The 16276-nt window shown below is 37.5% G+C and overlaps 1 protein-coding gene across 1 annotated transcript in view; it reads right to left on the bottom strand.

Annotated features, from left to right (window-relative positions):
* Positions 1 to 16276, bottom strand: part of LRMDA (leucine rich melanocyte differentiation associated) — a 464379-nt gene that overhangs the window by 442736 nt on the left and 5367 nt on the right. The window contains exon 2 of the mRNA XM_078853926.1: positions 933 to 1100. Within this exon, the coding sequence (XP_078710052.1) occupies positions 933 to 1100 (168 nt within the window). The remainder of the gene's footprint in view (positions 1 to 932; positions 1101 to 16276) is intronic.

Raw genomic sequence — 16276 nt, 5'->3', positions numbered from 1 at the left:
TTCCCCCCCCAGCTTTTGACTAACTGGTAGAGAACATATGAGTGCATGTATTGAATTATAAACCAACTGGGACATCAGTTCAAGACTTCCCCCCCTTCAGCTGGTGAAATTTTTAGCTCATGCTATAAGAAGGTGCCTGAGGATTCCAAGACATTAAATTCCCCCATCTGGTGAGTGGGTTGCAGTGGCTTATTCTGAGAACGCACTGGCCCTGAGCTCACACTGCGTACACAGAGGAAGTTTGTTCCTGGGGCAATCATATTTCTGGACTGCACGCACTGCAGGTCTCACTCATCATGTTACCAAATTCTTCAGTAACTGTCACAGTGAATGATCAATGAGACTCAATAGATGTCTACAACATAGGTGCCCCAATGGCCTATATTAAACCACTCCCCCTTCCACAGACCACATCAAAGCACTTTTGCTGTCTCATGGCCTTTTATACAGTCATTCTGGACCTTGCTATAAAATTTGGTAATAAAGGTTTGGGTTTAAAACATTAAAAGAAATAAATGGAGAAGCATTTTATAGTTGAAAACTTCATCTTGTCATTACTGAAGGGTAAAAAAAAACCTTAATTTTTGTTAAAATTAAAGCAAAAATTAAATCATCTTATTATGTAATTGGAACTAGGCTTCAGGCGTTAGCAGTAAAGAAGGGATTAAGGCCTCAACCACCTGGGTTGTCATTCTCCTGGGCCCCATTACCACCCCCTTATTCGTTTTTATAGCCAACAGATTAAAATGCAAGCGCCGCAATCTTTGATCTTTCACTTGCTGACACAAATCCTTTCAAGCCTCCAACGTTTTCTGCTGAGGTAATTAGTACTAATTAAAAGGTTTCCAACAGCCTTTGCTCTAGTTTTTTTCCTCTCCAAAGAAATTGCTTTTACAAGTGCCTTCCATCTTTGAAATGTATGCATCGCTCACTTTCTTCTTTATCTGACTCGGAGAGATCAAGTGGATTAGTGACTCCATTATTCCCCGAGACAAAGCCAAACAACAGGTTTTTACTATCTCTCTGACCTGTTGAGGTACAGGGCGTATATTCAGAAACAAGTGCCTCTGCTTGTATTCCGAAGACAGTCCAATTACGCACTAAAAAGACACAATGCAGGGTTTCTTCATTTAAGAATGGACATCATTTAATGAGGCAGTGTTCTCTCAGAAGTGACAGAGGCAACTGCTTCACTAATCAAACTGACAAGTTGTAGAACTAATAATATGGTCCTATTTGTTTGCATTCTTTTTGTGTGTTTGTGTGTCTGAGAAGGTACAGACTTCTTTTCTGATAAAAATTTCAACTTTGCTATTGACTCATATTTGCAACTGAGTTAAAAAAAGGTGAAGAAATCTCCTTGAAGGTAATTCAAAGGATATGAAAGCCCTCTCTGCAAAAGTTTCTGACACTGTAATTAAGCACCATGCACTATTATAAGGTAGATTGATAGCTGACTAAAATATTACTGTGAACAAAACAGTGTTTTATGGGGTGTCTGGAGTATTATTGAAGACCCAACTTTAAAAAATAAAAAGCTGTAACAAAAAGAAACAATACTTTGCATTGAGAAAGGTTTATGTTTTGAACTTATAGGTTTTCAAATGATTGCTCCATCGACATGGACCCTATACGGATCATTTTTCTTTATGAAAACCTGGAAGCTTTGTGCCTGCTGTGATAAAAATAAATTACACTTCATGCAGCAAAAGTGCTATTCAGAAAAGAGGACAGTTCTCTAGCTCTTAAAGTCCTCACTTTCTACTGAAAAATGACAGCAGCTCTCTCTCATGCTGTAGTATCTCTGGCACAATAGATCAGGAATCACACACACAGCCAACAAGAGGCTATCTAACTTATCATTATAGGCACAGGAGTCTATTCTCCTCTTGTGATGCCAGCGCAAAACTCCTGCTGGCACTAATCGGAGTTGCCTGTGCATATCAAGAAGAGAAACGAACCCAGAGAGTATAACAGAATTTCTAACCTGAAGTTAGAAAGTTTTTGAATTAACAGTAGAGGAAAGTCAATCAATATCTTCCTCATCCTTTCTATTCTTTTACTTTCCTTCCAACAACTATTTGACTACAGTAGCAATTTCTTTATATTTAAAAGCACTACCAACTTTATTCACCTAAGCCATATTACACCACTGTGAAGTACCGTAAGTTTCATCAGACACATTTTGGCCATATGGAAAGAACCAAGCATAAAATATTAACTAGTATCCTTGTTCCCTAATTTAACCACGAGACCATTCTCCTCTATTATGCATGCACACGAAACAAACCTTCTAAAGCTAGGTTAAGCCTTTCATATGTGCAAGCTCACAGGGAGGAGCAAAAGGATACTTCATAACACAACCCTTTCAAATAATTCTCTTGTCCCAATGATTTGTATTAAATGTACACTGCTAGATGAGGCAACAAAACCCAAGCAATGGACTCAGAAAACCTCTATACAAATAGGCCTAATATAGTTAATCTCCTCAACTTGCAACGAGTAAAAGAAATAAAAGTTGGGCATTGTTGCATTAGTTTGGGCTGCCCTGTGGGAACAATTTATAGAGTAGAATTTTAATATGTAAGAAGGTGGAACCTTAGGTACATTGTGGAAGTAAACGTGAAAGAGGACAGGTCCTTGCTATCTACTGGAATTGTGTTTGGCATCCCTGTTGCAGAGGTGACAGTAAACTGATTTGATATACAGTAGAACCTCAGAGTTATGAACATCTCAGGAATGGAGGTTGCTTGTAACTCCAAACAGAACATTATGGTTGTTCTTTCAAAAGTTTACAACTGAACATTGGCTTAATACAGCTTTGAAACTTTATTATGCAGAAGAAAAATGTTGCTTTTAACCATCTAATTTAAATTAAACAAGCATAGAAACAGTTTCCTTAGCTTGTCAATTTTTTTTTAAACTTTCCCTTTACATTTTTAATAGTTTATGTTGAGCACTATATACTATACTGTATTTGTTTGGGGTTGTTGGTTTTTTTTTTGGGGGGGGTCTCTGCTGTTGCCTGATTGTGTACTGCCAGTTCCAAATGAGGTGTGTTTGTAACTCTAGTGTTCATAATTCTGAGGCTCTACTGTAAATAATATTGTGAACGATTATTTTAGGATTTTATTCGGTCACCCAACCACCATAGTATCTGAATATTTTCCATGTAAAATCAATACCAGTGGCTAAGTTCCTACTGAATTTCAAAGAGTCTCTGGCACATCTCCCTTTATGGAGCCAGAACTGTCCTTGGGGTAGGGTTTGGGAATAAAAGGGGTTTTTGAATTGTGAAATCCTGACCTCCGTGTCCATGACAACACCAAGTGTTCAAAAATCATGAGACTGACATAAAAATTATGAGAATTTCAAAGTAATATCTTTGGGATTCTTTTTATTTGTCTTATGTTTGAGTCTTTATAGGTTCACATTTGCAAGTTTTTCTGCACAATTATCGGACTAGAAAATCCCCCCCTTTTTTTTTTAAAAGGAAAATGACAGCTGAGATTCTCACATGATCAAATGAATCTAAGCGCTTAGGGCTCTAAGAAAAGCACCAAATATTACATAACTCAATATGACATGAGTTGACAACATTGTGTAAATCAGATATAGATTTAGCAATGGTAGGAGAAAACTGAGTTCCACATGTAATATTTTAGAAAAACTGCACATTAAATCTCACTTTGATTACTTAATCACTGAGGCCTTTACAAACAAGCAAAATGAAATTCTTACTGGTGATCACAATTTATGTAGGCAAAACCTTACATACTAGCCCAGTTTTCTTTTTCTTTTCTTTTCTTTTTTTTGGAAGCCAGAGCAAGCTGCAATTCTCAGGTCAACAGAGAACAGGGATATCAAAGAAAGTCACCATCTTCATGTGGTCTTTGAGGGTAGCTCTCACCAGACCGTAAACAGTTGTTGCGACCCTAGGGGCTCATTATTCATCAACTATGGAATGCATGGATCATGAGCAGCTGGCCATTTGAAATATATTAGGGGAAGGTAGAACTTTCTGACAAAGAGATATCAGTCCAGATCAGCAGACCCCACATTTATCAATTTCTTTTTATTTGCTTGCAATAAATCATGTAAAACCTTTACATGTGATGTTTCCCTGCTTTGTGATGTTTCATCATTGTTTCAATAACTCTCAAAACATAAGAACGGCCATAATGGGTCAGACCAAAGGTCCATCTAGCCCAGTATCCTTTCTTCTGATAGTGGCCAATGCCACGTACCCCAGAGGGAATGAACAGAATAGGTAATAATAATAATAATTATTATTATTATAATAAAGGTAATAATCAAGTGATCCATCCCCTGTCACCCATTCCCAGCTTCTGGCAAACGGAGGCTAGGGACACCATCCCTGCCCATCCTGGCTAATAGCCATTAATGGACTTATCCTCCATGAATTATTTTTGAACCCTGTTATAGTCTTGGCCTTCACAACAACCTCTGGCAAGGAGTTCCACAGGTTGACTATGCATTGTGTGAAAAAATACTTCCTTTTGTTCATTTTAAACCTGCTGCCTATTAATTTCATTTGGTGGCCCCTACTCCTTGTATTATAGGAGTAAATAACACTTCCTTATTTACTTTCTCCACACTAGTCAAAGAAACCCTGCAATCACAATCCAATGTGTACATATATTGGAAGGGGGAGTAAAGAAACTGATTTCAGTTTGAGTTTCTAAGAAGTAATTATAAACAAGAGGGAGAGAAGAATTCTTGAGATTATGAAAAAATACTTCAACTGCGTCTCTGACTCACATTTATCCCTTGAAAAATATTCTGCCAAAGGGTGCATTTTGACAGGGAAAAGATGAAGAGTGGAGGGAAGAGGCAGCAGTTTGTCATAACTGATGACAATGCAATGCAAGCTGAAGTCAGGATTGAGTATTTACAAACCCATTCGGGATGAGATTTTAAAAGAGAAAAAAATAACTATCCATAGGTGACCTTCACCCTGCTTAAATAAATTGGGGGCTGGTAGGGGGAGTGCAACAGCTAAGACTGATCCAATACAATCAATATAATCATGACCAGACATGCAAAATTTCATTCAAGAGACTTTTTCACTGTTCATATACTTTCTGCATCAGCACTTTATAAGTTTAACTTGAACATAAAATGGAAAGTCCAGAAGGAAAAAAAATCATTTTGCAAGAATCTGCATTCAGGTTGTTTACTACCAGCTTAATATGATAACAAGTGGACGAGCTACATAGTTTAGGTCTCAGGGGGCTGACAGAAATTAGAGACCCTTGGTACTCAGTTTACATTCAGCCCAGCTGCTGTGAGCTGCTACCCTATGAAGGCTGTTTGATGGCCAATGTGAAATAAGTTTTATGGTCTCAATCCAGCTCTCAGTGATTTGGTAACCACATAATAAAAATGCACCATCACTGGCACTTTTGTCTTTAGTTTCGGATGAGAAGCCAGGGACCAAACCAACCTCCCACTGACAGCAGTGAACCCTCCAGGGATAGGGCTAAGGTAGGCTGGTAAGCCAAAGTAGGGAAGCCATTACTTCTGATGCCTGTTCTTGTATCTGTTCTGCAGATAGCCCTGGAGGATCAACTCCTCTCTGCCAATCTGGCACCTTTCACAAACACTACATTCACACTTTACTGAAACAAACACAACCTTCCTCCCCTCAAACAATGTGTGATATACATGTCTAGCTATTTAAATAACACCCAAGCAACTTGGCAATATATGTTAGACACTGACACAACCATGCAAGTAATCTCTCATTCAGGCATTGATCCAACTTCCAATGAAGTCACTGGGATTATTTCCACAGAGTTGAACTGGAGCTTGTTTGGACTAATATTATGGTGGCATCAGGAATGACTCCATGGTTAAGGTTATGATGAGCTTTTCATTTAAAGCAGCACTTCCACTGTTCAGTGATTGAATTTAGTCTCCACATTTCCTACATTATCTGTTCAGAGGACAAATGCATTTTCTAAGGCATAGCTTGGAATAAAATAGGCAGGAACTTAAAAAAAGAAAAGAAAAGAAAAAGAAATTAAACTAAAAGAGCTAAAGAACCTGTCACCAAAATTCAAAACTTCACATCTTCACCACAACACAGATATAGGGCACTTTTTGAAATGTTAACATTAAGCAGAGATAAAAAGTTGTTCCCTTTCCTTCTGATAACTATTTAATGTGTATAAGGAAACCGTAACTGTGTCAATATCCACCACCTGATTCCTTTTGCCAATGCTATCCAGCTTCACTCTGCACATAGATCATTGGGCAGCTCCTAACTATGGGGATCTAGGGTGGCAGGCCGGGATGTGGGGCCAGAGAGATAACAATGAAGAAAAGTAGTACATGGCAGATATCTATTCCACAGCCCCACTCTATACACTCTGCTGTTGAGCCAGCTTTGCAGTTGTCTGGCTAAGTTGCTTCACACAGGTCCCCAATCTGCCAACCACATGGTACTTTGTTTCTTTATTCTCCTAATGCTCCAACCTCCCCATGACAAAACCTGAATAGGTTTAGTATAGAGAGAGCCAGGCTGAAAAACCTGCCCTAGTCCATTCGAAGAGGGGCTCCACTTTAGCAAGCCACAGGAAGTTTAAGAGATGAAGAAGCTGCCTCTGTATTAGAGTTACTATTTAAATAAAAAATTCCTGAATAAATTCAAATTCTGCCTCTTTACCCTTTACAGTGTAGTATGCCTTTCCCATTGGTGCTATATTTTTAAGGCCTTTCAACGACTTCTAAATGGAGTAGGGAGACGAAAGGTTAGCCTTACACTGCAAGGTTATATTCTATATTTGGCAGCAAGTGCAATGTGAATAAATTTAACTCTTTGACCAGTGAAAGGGACATCAACTAAGTGTAGTAAAATAGTTATGGGTCTTAAGGAAAGCTAATTTTGGTGATGCAATATTTTTAAGTATTGTTTGCAAACATGATTGGGGTATTATAACTCTTCCATTTGTCAAGGAAACCTATGGTAGAAATATTCTTCATATTGTTATTTTATTTTATGTGTATCAACTTTTATATGGTCATCCAGCAACTAATATTTGTGAAGCTGTGTGAAATACAATAGCATTGCTCATTCCACTCAGTTTTCCAAATGGTGTTTGCATTTTTGTTATCCTGTTCAGGTATAATTCAATACATCCATGAAAGTGCATGTTAGTTGCTTAAAAGGGATCAAAGGAAAATGAATGTTCAGTTATTGAGCCACATTTCTCCAATAAAATTGCCCACGTGTCCTCTTTAAAAGTGATACACAGCTGTATTGAATAATATCATTTTAGTCCAGAAAGTTGTCATATAAAAGAAAGTGTCTTTTTACATTAAAAAAAACCCAACATGAGCTAATCAAGGCTGAAACAAGACATAATAGGAACACCAAATCCACAAAAAAATTTCACAGACTGTACTAAAATGCATGTACTGACTAAAATAAAAGAATGATTGCATGCTTTCTTTATCGAAACTCATTATGATAGTAGCATAATAAGAATGTGCTTAAAAAGTGAGATATTAACACAAATATTTTGATTGCATTCTTTGGGTTTGAAAAAAAATATTTGCTGTATTTTTAGTGCATGAATGGAGACACCAGGGAGGAATATAACCAAAATGACTGTATGAGCGGTACGTGTGGATGCACTACTACAAACCTGCTCTAGCTCCAAAGTAATGGGCATTCTGCATCACTTTGGTTATCTGAATTTTATTGTCTGTTACTTTAAATTGCAAGAGGATTTTCTTTAATCCATTATTCTCGATAAGGTAACGATTCTTTAGTGCGTTACCATCTTAGCATCTAACCACGTTGTAGGCAAGAAAGCAGGGGGTGGTGTTCCACTCATGCATTCTACAAGTAAAACTGTTCTTGGTGCCACCCACAACCTCACTATGCAAGTCAGTTGTGCATAGTTTCCTTTGTGAATCGCTGGTACGATGATGCAGGCTCTCTTAGATACATATGAGAAATGCTCACTGATTGCATGCAGACGTTAGCCTTTTAAAAATTTAAGAACTACTACGTAATAACAGAAAAGTATATTTATTTAATGTTAAAGACATCTTCAGGAGCCTGATGCAAAGGAAATTTTCTTCAAAAATATGAGTTAATGTATTTCAAGGTCAATTGAAACAAGGGTCCACGAGGAAAAAAGTGTTTAAACTGCAGCAGATTTAACAGCTTAACCAATAAAGCTACTCTAGCCTTCAGTCAATGGAAAATCAAAACAATGATTTCAAACTATTTTATTCAATCTACAGAGAGGATTACTAGGTGACAGCACATGTTCTTTTCTTCTTCTATCACAGAAGCAAGCCTTCTCTCTCATTTGTAAAGATTCCTTTTCGCAGAGTAAATTGTGCACCCTTTTCAGGACTACTGCCACAGAGATACAGATGTCCATTTAAAAAAAAATGTTTTATATTTAAATTCTGCCACTTACTAAAAATTGATTTTCAGAGTTGCAGTAAGACCTCAAACACCCAAATAGTTCAAAATGGTATTTGGTTTAAATGAAGTGAATTTGCTGCCGTAAGCAAAACAGAGGTTAATGACCCAACACAGAATAATTTACTATATTCAGACTCTTTATCATCATTGGGTTTTTTACAATAATCTGAAAAGTGTCAATGTGGAATTCAAACCATGACACAGATTAAAAGCTCTCCCCTCACACACACACTTGCTTAAGTCTATAAATTCTTTAGAATAACATTTCAGGCTTTAATAGCAATTAACATATTTCATACCAGTGTACAAGGGGGCTGTACAAAGCGATTCTATAGAAAATTAGTCTGAAAATTGCCTTAATTGTTACGCTAGAAGATGTCCTCTACGTTTTGTCTTGGGAAAAAGATCTTTCTGTCTAAATGCCATTATGTGTCATCCCGGCTGAGCCTCCTGCCTAGCGGGGACATTGAAGTTGTGCAGCAGGAGCCGCTTCTCAGGCTTTAAGAACTACAGTAAATCTTCAAACAATTTATCCAAACAAAGGCCAGTGTGTGGAGAGAAAAATACACGGGAAGCAGATGAATAAGCAACATCAATTATGGGGGGTTTGACCTTTTTGCCCCACACCATGGCACAGATTTCACACCAAATCGCAGCAGATTGAAGTTGACATGCCTGGAGTGAAAACACTGGTCCTCACAATGTTGCCACTCTACATTCACAGAGCTGTAGAAAAGGAGAGGGAGAAAATGAAGAGAAGGGGAGGGGCGTGTGAATGAAAAATCACGCATAATGGGCCTGGGTTTATTTTACAGAGAACAAAATGGCTCAATTTGAGCACTTAGACTGTCGAAATTGGCTAGCGTGAGATACAAGAGGTACATCCAAGGGGACAGTTGAATCAGGTGGCTTCAATGATGAGACCAAAAAGAAAGGAAGGGGGGGAATTAAATACAGTTCCAGCAAACCCATCAAAATCTTTAAAGATTGTGTCACTATATATATATATATGCATTAATATACACATCTTCTAAGATATAACTTCATTCAGAAATCAAGTGGTTAAGGATATTCCTACCTAATCTGGCCACCTTTTGTTTCTTTAAAAATGAATCTCTGATCACACTAGGCTGCATTTTAAAATAACATGGCATTTTAAAAGTATTACCCCACCTCAAAAAATGAAAATTATACTCACATCAAGAAAAAAGTCATACTAACTTGTATTCCATATTACAAATTCCTGAATTTAAAATTCAGGTTTTGGCCTTTAAGAGAGTCTATTTAAAGATTTTTTTCTAGATTGGCTGTAGACAGATGATTATTAAATATTTATAAGTCTGTGAAAGGGATTGAGAGCTTTTGCTTTATTTATTGTGGGATTTTGTTCATTTTTGGGGGGCAGGGAGGAATCTATGAATAATCATTTTACTTGGATGCTTCATAACCTGGTTAGTGTCAAGGCAAGTCAGGCAACTTGACACCGTCCATTTAATGTCAGCTGAATCTGTTAACACTGTGGTAATAAGAGTTTAAGATTTAATAGTGAATCAGATCAACATCTTTCATTTGATTCCAGAACACAATAATACATGGACTGCTAATATTTCATACTAATGGTAACTATACACCAGTTCTGGTTTGGATTCAAGAAGATAAGCTTACATTTTAACTGATCGCTAAACTAAATTGATATTTTATTTTCAAGAAATTTCCCAGGCAAGTATCAATTTGCAGTGTATTTTTCTGCTAACCATGAGATGCAGGTTTAAGGTATAACATCTTGAGTCTTGATTTAGTTAATGACGGTCACAGTCACACACAGGCCCAGATTTTAAGCCCAGATGTACAGGGCTCACCACTGTCAAATACAAAGAATAATTTAAAAAAAAAAGTACTTGCTACCCTTCTCCCAGTTACTGCACATCAGAAAGCTCCCATTCTTCCAGTAAGGTGGAAAGGAAAAATTATAGCAACCACATCAGCGCACACAAACACACTTCCAGGTCTGGAGTGCTCTACTCTGCTTGACTGGATGACCGGGAATAGTTTTAGAATTGACCAAAAGAAAATCCATAATGAAACCAACATTTTGACATTATATCCCTGTTGGGAGACAACGAACAAAATGATCCCCACCCTTTTGAAGAGAGTCCTCAACAGGTGAGCAGACCCACACTTAGCCTTCTGTTATTTTTACTTCATATAGTACAACAAAAGGGCTCATGGTGAATGGGATATAACACACCACATCCTTGATGCACAAACACAACCTTGAAGTAGGAACCTGTAAATCAGAGAGCAGTGCTAGTGGGTTAATGGACTACGGAGCTGGCCACTGAGATTTCATTATGTCTAAACATGCATCATCATATATTCGATGAGCTACTGATATATTTCAATACTGTATGACGCCACCTACTACACCAATGAGCATGTTGAGAGCCCTGGGCCTTGCCATTAACTCAACTCTGTAGGGAGCGTAACCTAACTCAGAAAGGGCATCTTTATGCTTAGAAAGGCCAACCACAGGCAGAAAGGCAATCATTAGAGAACTGGTCTTCCTTTGTCTAGAAATTAATACAATGACAGGGCAGTTAAACCCCAAGTTCCAGGTGCAAAGTTTATTCAAGTCTTCTGATTTCTCCCTCCCGCATCTTCCTGCAAGCCATCCTGACCTTTCCATCCTTCCAGCTTGTTACCAGGTCCTGATCTGCCTGAGTCCCATTAGCTCAAGAGGTTGACTATTCCATCTCTCACAAGCATGGACTCATTAATTCTTCTGTTTCAACCAATTCTTTTCTTCTCTCACCGACTCCCAACCAGTCTGTTCTTCCTTTGCTACTGTGCAACTAAGTTCTGTTTATTGCATCAGCAGGTCTGTTGGTTTGGTTAATGTCTTAAAACATCTTATGCTCTGGGGCTTAGCTGGATAACATGAATCTCAAAACGTGTTGTACCTCTCCAAATCTCTTGAGCACTGTGAACCCAAGAGTTTCAGCTTTAAATCATTATTTATAGGCTGCAGTCACAAGGTCGGCCTTGCAGGATTGTAAAGTAAAGAGAATGAGTCTAATAATCAGGAAAGTGGAAATAAGGCAGATACCCTGCACAAGATCAATCCCTGTTAGTCAGCCATCCAGGTTTGATATCAGCTCTGAGGGATCTTACCCATTTTCCCAGCTCTTGAAAAAGTGCTAAAGAGTGGCCATTGGCAAAAATGAAACTCAGGGGGAAACAATGAAGAAAGAAAAATTTTAGCATGTGCTTCAAAGCTCTCCATCAGTCAGTCCTGCTGTGAAGGCCCTTTTCTAAACTATCTCTGATAAAAGCATAATATTTTAAGTTGAAATCCATTAGAATCACTTTCTATCACGCTCCTCAAAAACAACATCTGAAATTGGCGCACCCAATAGACACACTCATGGCTAGCTCATAAAGTTACCAGAGAAAACTCTCAAAAGGACAAAAGCTTGCATGGCAATATAATACTATTATTGAGAACTCTTACTATGGAGAACCTTCTGCACTAGCTGAACCACAGATTAAAAGTGCAGAATTTAATTTTGTTTTGACAAAGATCCCATGCCCAGTGTAATAATCACAAGCCATGTCAATACTATGGAGACAATAATGGCACAGCTAGGCCAGCATAACCCCCAGTATAGATGCAGCCTACACTGATTAAAGGGGCTTTTCTGTCAGTGTAGGAACGTCACCTTCCTGAATGAAGTTAGCTGTGTCAACAGAAGCATACTTCCCTCAACATAGCTGTGTCTACACTAAGTGTTGGCGTAACTATGTCAGTCCAGTCTGTTATTTTCATAGCCCTGACCAGCGTAGCTATGTCAACCTAATTTCTGAGCGTAAACCAAGCCTGAGAGTTATTTTCCCCACTCCACAGAGACTAATCTAAGATGTTAGAATATAGAAACATGAAAGAAAGATCTTTCAGAAATACAGGCTCATTGCTACAAATCTCACATTTACTAAGGCCATCCTGTAAATAAAATGGTCCCAGCCTGAGTAAAACGCTAACATGTACACACGTATTGACATATATGCAGTTATAAATGCACATGTATATACATATATTCACACACTCGTACGTGCATGCATATTTTTGTTGCACAAACGCGGAGCAGACATAGGTTTATCAACTCAGACAGCAGTAGATCCCTCTGTAGTCCATTATTTTAAAATTCACTAGATATTTGACAAGAGTAATACTTACCCAAGGTATAGCAGTGAAAAACTGTCTTTATTTCTAAGATTTCACACATTTCCTAATTATTTCAAGGGGACTTATAGTTTTAGATAATATTTTTCCTTTCATCACTTGCCACCTAGCAGTTGGTATAATGTCAACACTTACATCTTTTTTTCTAACCAAAACCATTTTAAAAACATTTTTTATCCTAAAATGTTCACCTCGATTTCTCAAAAATTATCTTAAAGATAAGAGATTTCTTTCCATTTCAGTCCCACAACAAGGAGAATGTCAGCACAGCTTTTTTGACAGACAAATTATTGAATCAAAGAAAGAATATGCCATTAAGCCCACAGGTTAGGAAGTGTCAGGAATGGTTTAAAGAGATATCCCATTTATCTTCAAAACATGCACGGAATGTCACTAATGTGTGTTTATCATGTATAATCAGACAAAGAAAATATCGAAATAAAGTACTCCTGCATACAATAGAAGTCTCCTTCCATCTCTCAAGATATCAGTGCTATTCAAATAGAATAATAATGATGAAACCTCTTTCTTGAAAATGGAAATCAAGTGAAATGTAGATAGAAATGATTTTTTGTAGTTGATGTACATTTCTAAAGTGCATTAACAGGAAATCCAGAACTTTTTAGGTCAATTATATTGTCAGTATTGTCAATGCCACTGAAATGAATACCTAAGCAGTGCATATTCCTGATGGAACAGAGTTAGAGAAGAAATCCTGTATTCTATTACTTGGAGATAGTGACTACAGAGATACATTTGAAGGTTTACTTTGTTACAAATCTTGGGTATTTTTTTTCCTTAATCAGTCAAAGCCAGACAATTCTATTTATTGTAGGATACAAAAAATAAATTGATCTGAAGTCCTTGGTCTTTTCCTTTCCTTTTTAGCCCTTTGCTCCAATAGCTGAAAGCCTATTTTTGGTAGCCAAGTACATTACAAATACTAATTCATTGCTTTTGTAAGAGATTTTCCAAGACAAGATGCTACAGGTCCATAAAATATACTAAAATGTAGCCTTAGAGTGAGAATACTAGGAAGTTTTGTTCCACATATCTAAAATGTATCAGAAACCAAAACTATGAGGACATATTGCTGGGTAAGTGGTTTTTCTAGGTGAGCTGAATACATGCCTCATTTGTATCATTTTGAAGATGCTACTACTCACCTGAACAGAAACTGAAACAAAAATAGTTAAAGTTTAAAGACAAGGATCCCATTGACAACAGAAAAAAACCCAACTCTCCTCCTCCTCTCTGCCCCCTGCTAAAATCATATTGATGTAATAGAAAATTTTCTTCCATGCAAATTTTTAAGAGGTGGTAGACAAATTGTTTCTTGTAAGATAACCAAAAGTGGAAGGAATGTGTTAGCTACAACACAACATTATGGCGGAAAACTCAAATATTTGAAATTTTCTAGCCATAATTAAGTTCGAGTTTAAAGAGGGCAAAATTACTAAGGAATCTCCTACATCAGCAGGGTGTAGAGAGGTGGGTCTAAGAATTAGTATTCTGCATGAAAAAGGAAGAAAAAGGGAAAAAAGAAAGACATTCACTGGGAAAGGAACACAGCATTTTTAAGACACTCAAGCCTTATCCCAGAGAACAGCAGGAAAAAAAGAGAACCATAAGCAGATCTGAGAATACAAAGAAAGAAAAGACCAAGGAAGAGTGAGAAACAAAGCAAGAGTCAAAGACAAGTGGCCATAAAAGATTTATTAAGTTCACAGATTGTCCCCTAGGTCTCTAACCCTTAGAGGTGTTAAGAGATGTTACCAGACAAGAGTGTGCAACAGTATGTATTAATTTGTTCATGCCAGCAGATGTAGACTATACCTAATTAAATTTCTAATACTGCATTTTGAGAAACATTCCAAAATGAACTATAAAATGCCTCACCAAATGTAGCAGGTATTAGGGTGTTTAATTTTCCTGAAACTTGTGAGCAGTTTGTGAAAATATTCAAATTGCATTATAGAGGGATTTAACTCTGTATTGTAGCATTCATACGGAAATGCTAGCATTACATTTACCTTTACCCTGTCCCATTAAGGACTGTGCTGCTGAAAAGGACAAAGGGGAGACGGGTCTGAGGAGCAAGAGATGGTCCCAAAAGGGTTTTGGTGTGTTAAGGACAGACTTGGTAGCAATGGGGCGTGTGTGTGCGCGCGTGTGTGTACATACTACGTTTAAAAAAACCTCCCATTTTAAAATGGTCCCTTGTCTGGAGTGTAACATTGTTTATTGGCTTTGCTAGTCCAGGTATGCTGATGTCAATTCTGGTGGCCAACAGAGTTAGTTTGACCTTTCAATTTTTTTTTTTTTTTTTTTAAGATTCTAGAAGAATACATCAATTTCCTATGCCTTAAAAGGCTGAATTACATTAAATTCCTTGAAAGCACAAGTAAATTAATATAATCAAGAAGCTGCTTCATGCATATCTGCTTTGACCAAAAGAAATTTATTTATACGTAGTAATAAGTGCTTGGAAAAATATATTCTAAATTACATATAATTGCACTAGATCTCATACATTTTCCATATACAAAAGTTGTATTTTTGAATACATTAATCTCTTCTGACCATAAATGTGCAAGGATAGCCTTGTGAGCAAGTCACGGGACTGGGGTACTGAGAGATGCATATTTTTTTTCTGGTTCTGCCCCAGATTTCCTGTATGACCGTTGGAAAGTCACTCTGTTGCTATGCCTCAGTTTGCACATTTATAAAATATGCCTACTTCACAGAGGTGTTGTCATGCTTAATTAATAGTAAAAGGATTTCAAGAGATACAGAAAAAAGTTATATTTTGCAGCTTCTTGTTTCACTGAACACACACTGAGTCAGCTGGAGCCTATGGGAATTCCATGCAGAGATGGCTTGGCTTGCAGGATTGGGCTTTAAGTGGAAAAAGTGTTACTGTTTAAAAAAGTCTCTGCTATTAATGATGGCCCTGATCCTGCTACATGCAGATGGCTTTCAAACCTTGGACCATACAAGAAGCTGTTAGCACATCTCAATGCTTGGCCCTACGTCCACTTATATTTAACTGTAATATATCAAGAACACAGTGAAATTGGGGGAGGGAGGAGAATGACCCGGGTTCAAATCCTACTCCAGTGAAGGCGATGGCAAACTCCTATCGACTTCAAAGGGGGCAGGATATTCCCCCCATATGGTTTGTTTCGGAGCAGTATCAACATTTCACAAAATTCAAAAGCTTTCTGGGTTTCCCCTGACCATAGTGAAAGCCAATCAGACACGGTCCAGGTTCTTTTCTTGGATATGCATATGACTTCAATGCAAGCCCAGAATGTGTATCTGAGGATAGAATCTGGCCCTTAATCTTTAATTTGCACCAAAATTTACAATATTAATTCTACTTAAAATGTGGACCTAACATTATGTACATACAATTTTTCCACTTATTCTGCTGTGAAAGAAGAATGGTCAGATTTCTCTTGCTAAGGACTAAAGAATACAGCATTCTGATCTCTCTGGAAAGTCCATAAAACAAACTTGGACATGTACAGAATTTCCCATTAGTAATAAAAAAAATTAATTAT

Source organism: Lepidochelys kempii, chromosome 7, assembly GCF_965140285.1.
Source record: "Lepidochelys kempii isolate rLepKem1 chromosome 7, rLepKem1.hap1, whole genome shotgun sequence".
Taxonomy (NCBI): Eukaryota; Metazoa; Chordata; order Testudines; family Cheloniidae; genus Lepidochelys; species Lepidochelys kempii.
The sequence above is the reverse complement of the archived record's forward strand: the minus strand, read 5'-3'. Positions and strand labels throughout refer to the sequence as shown.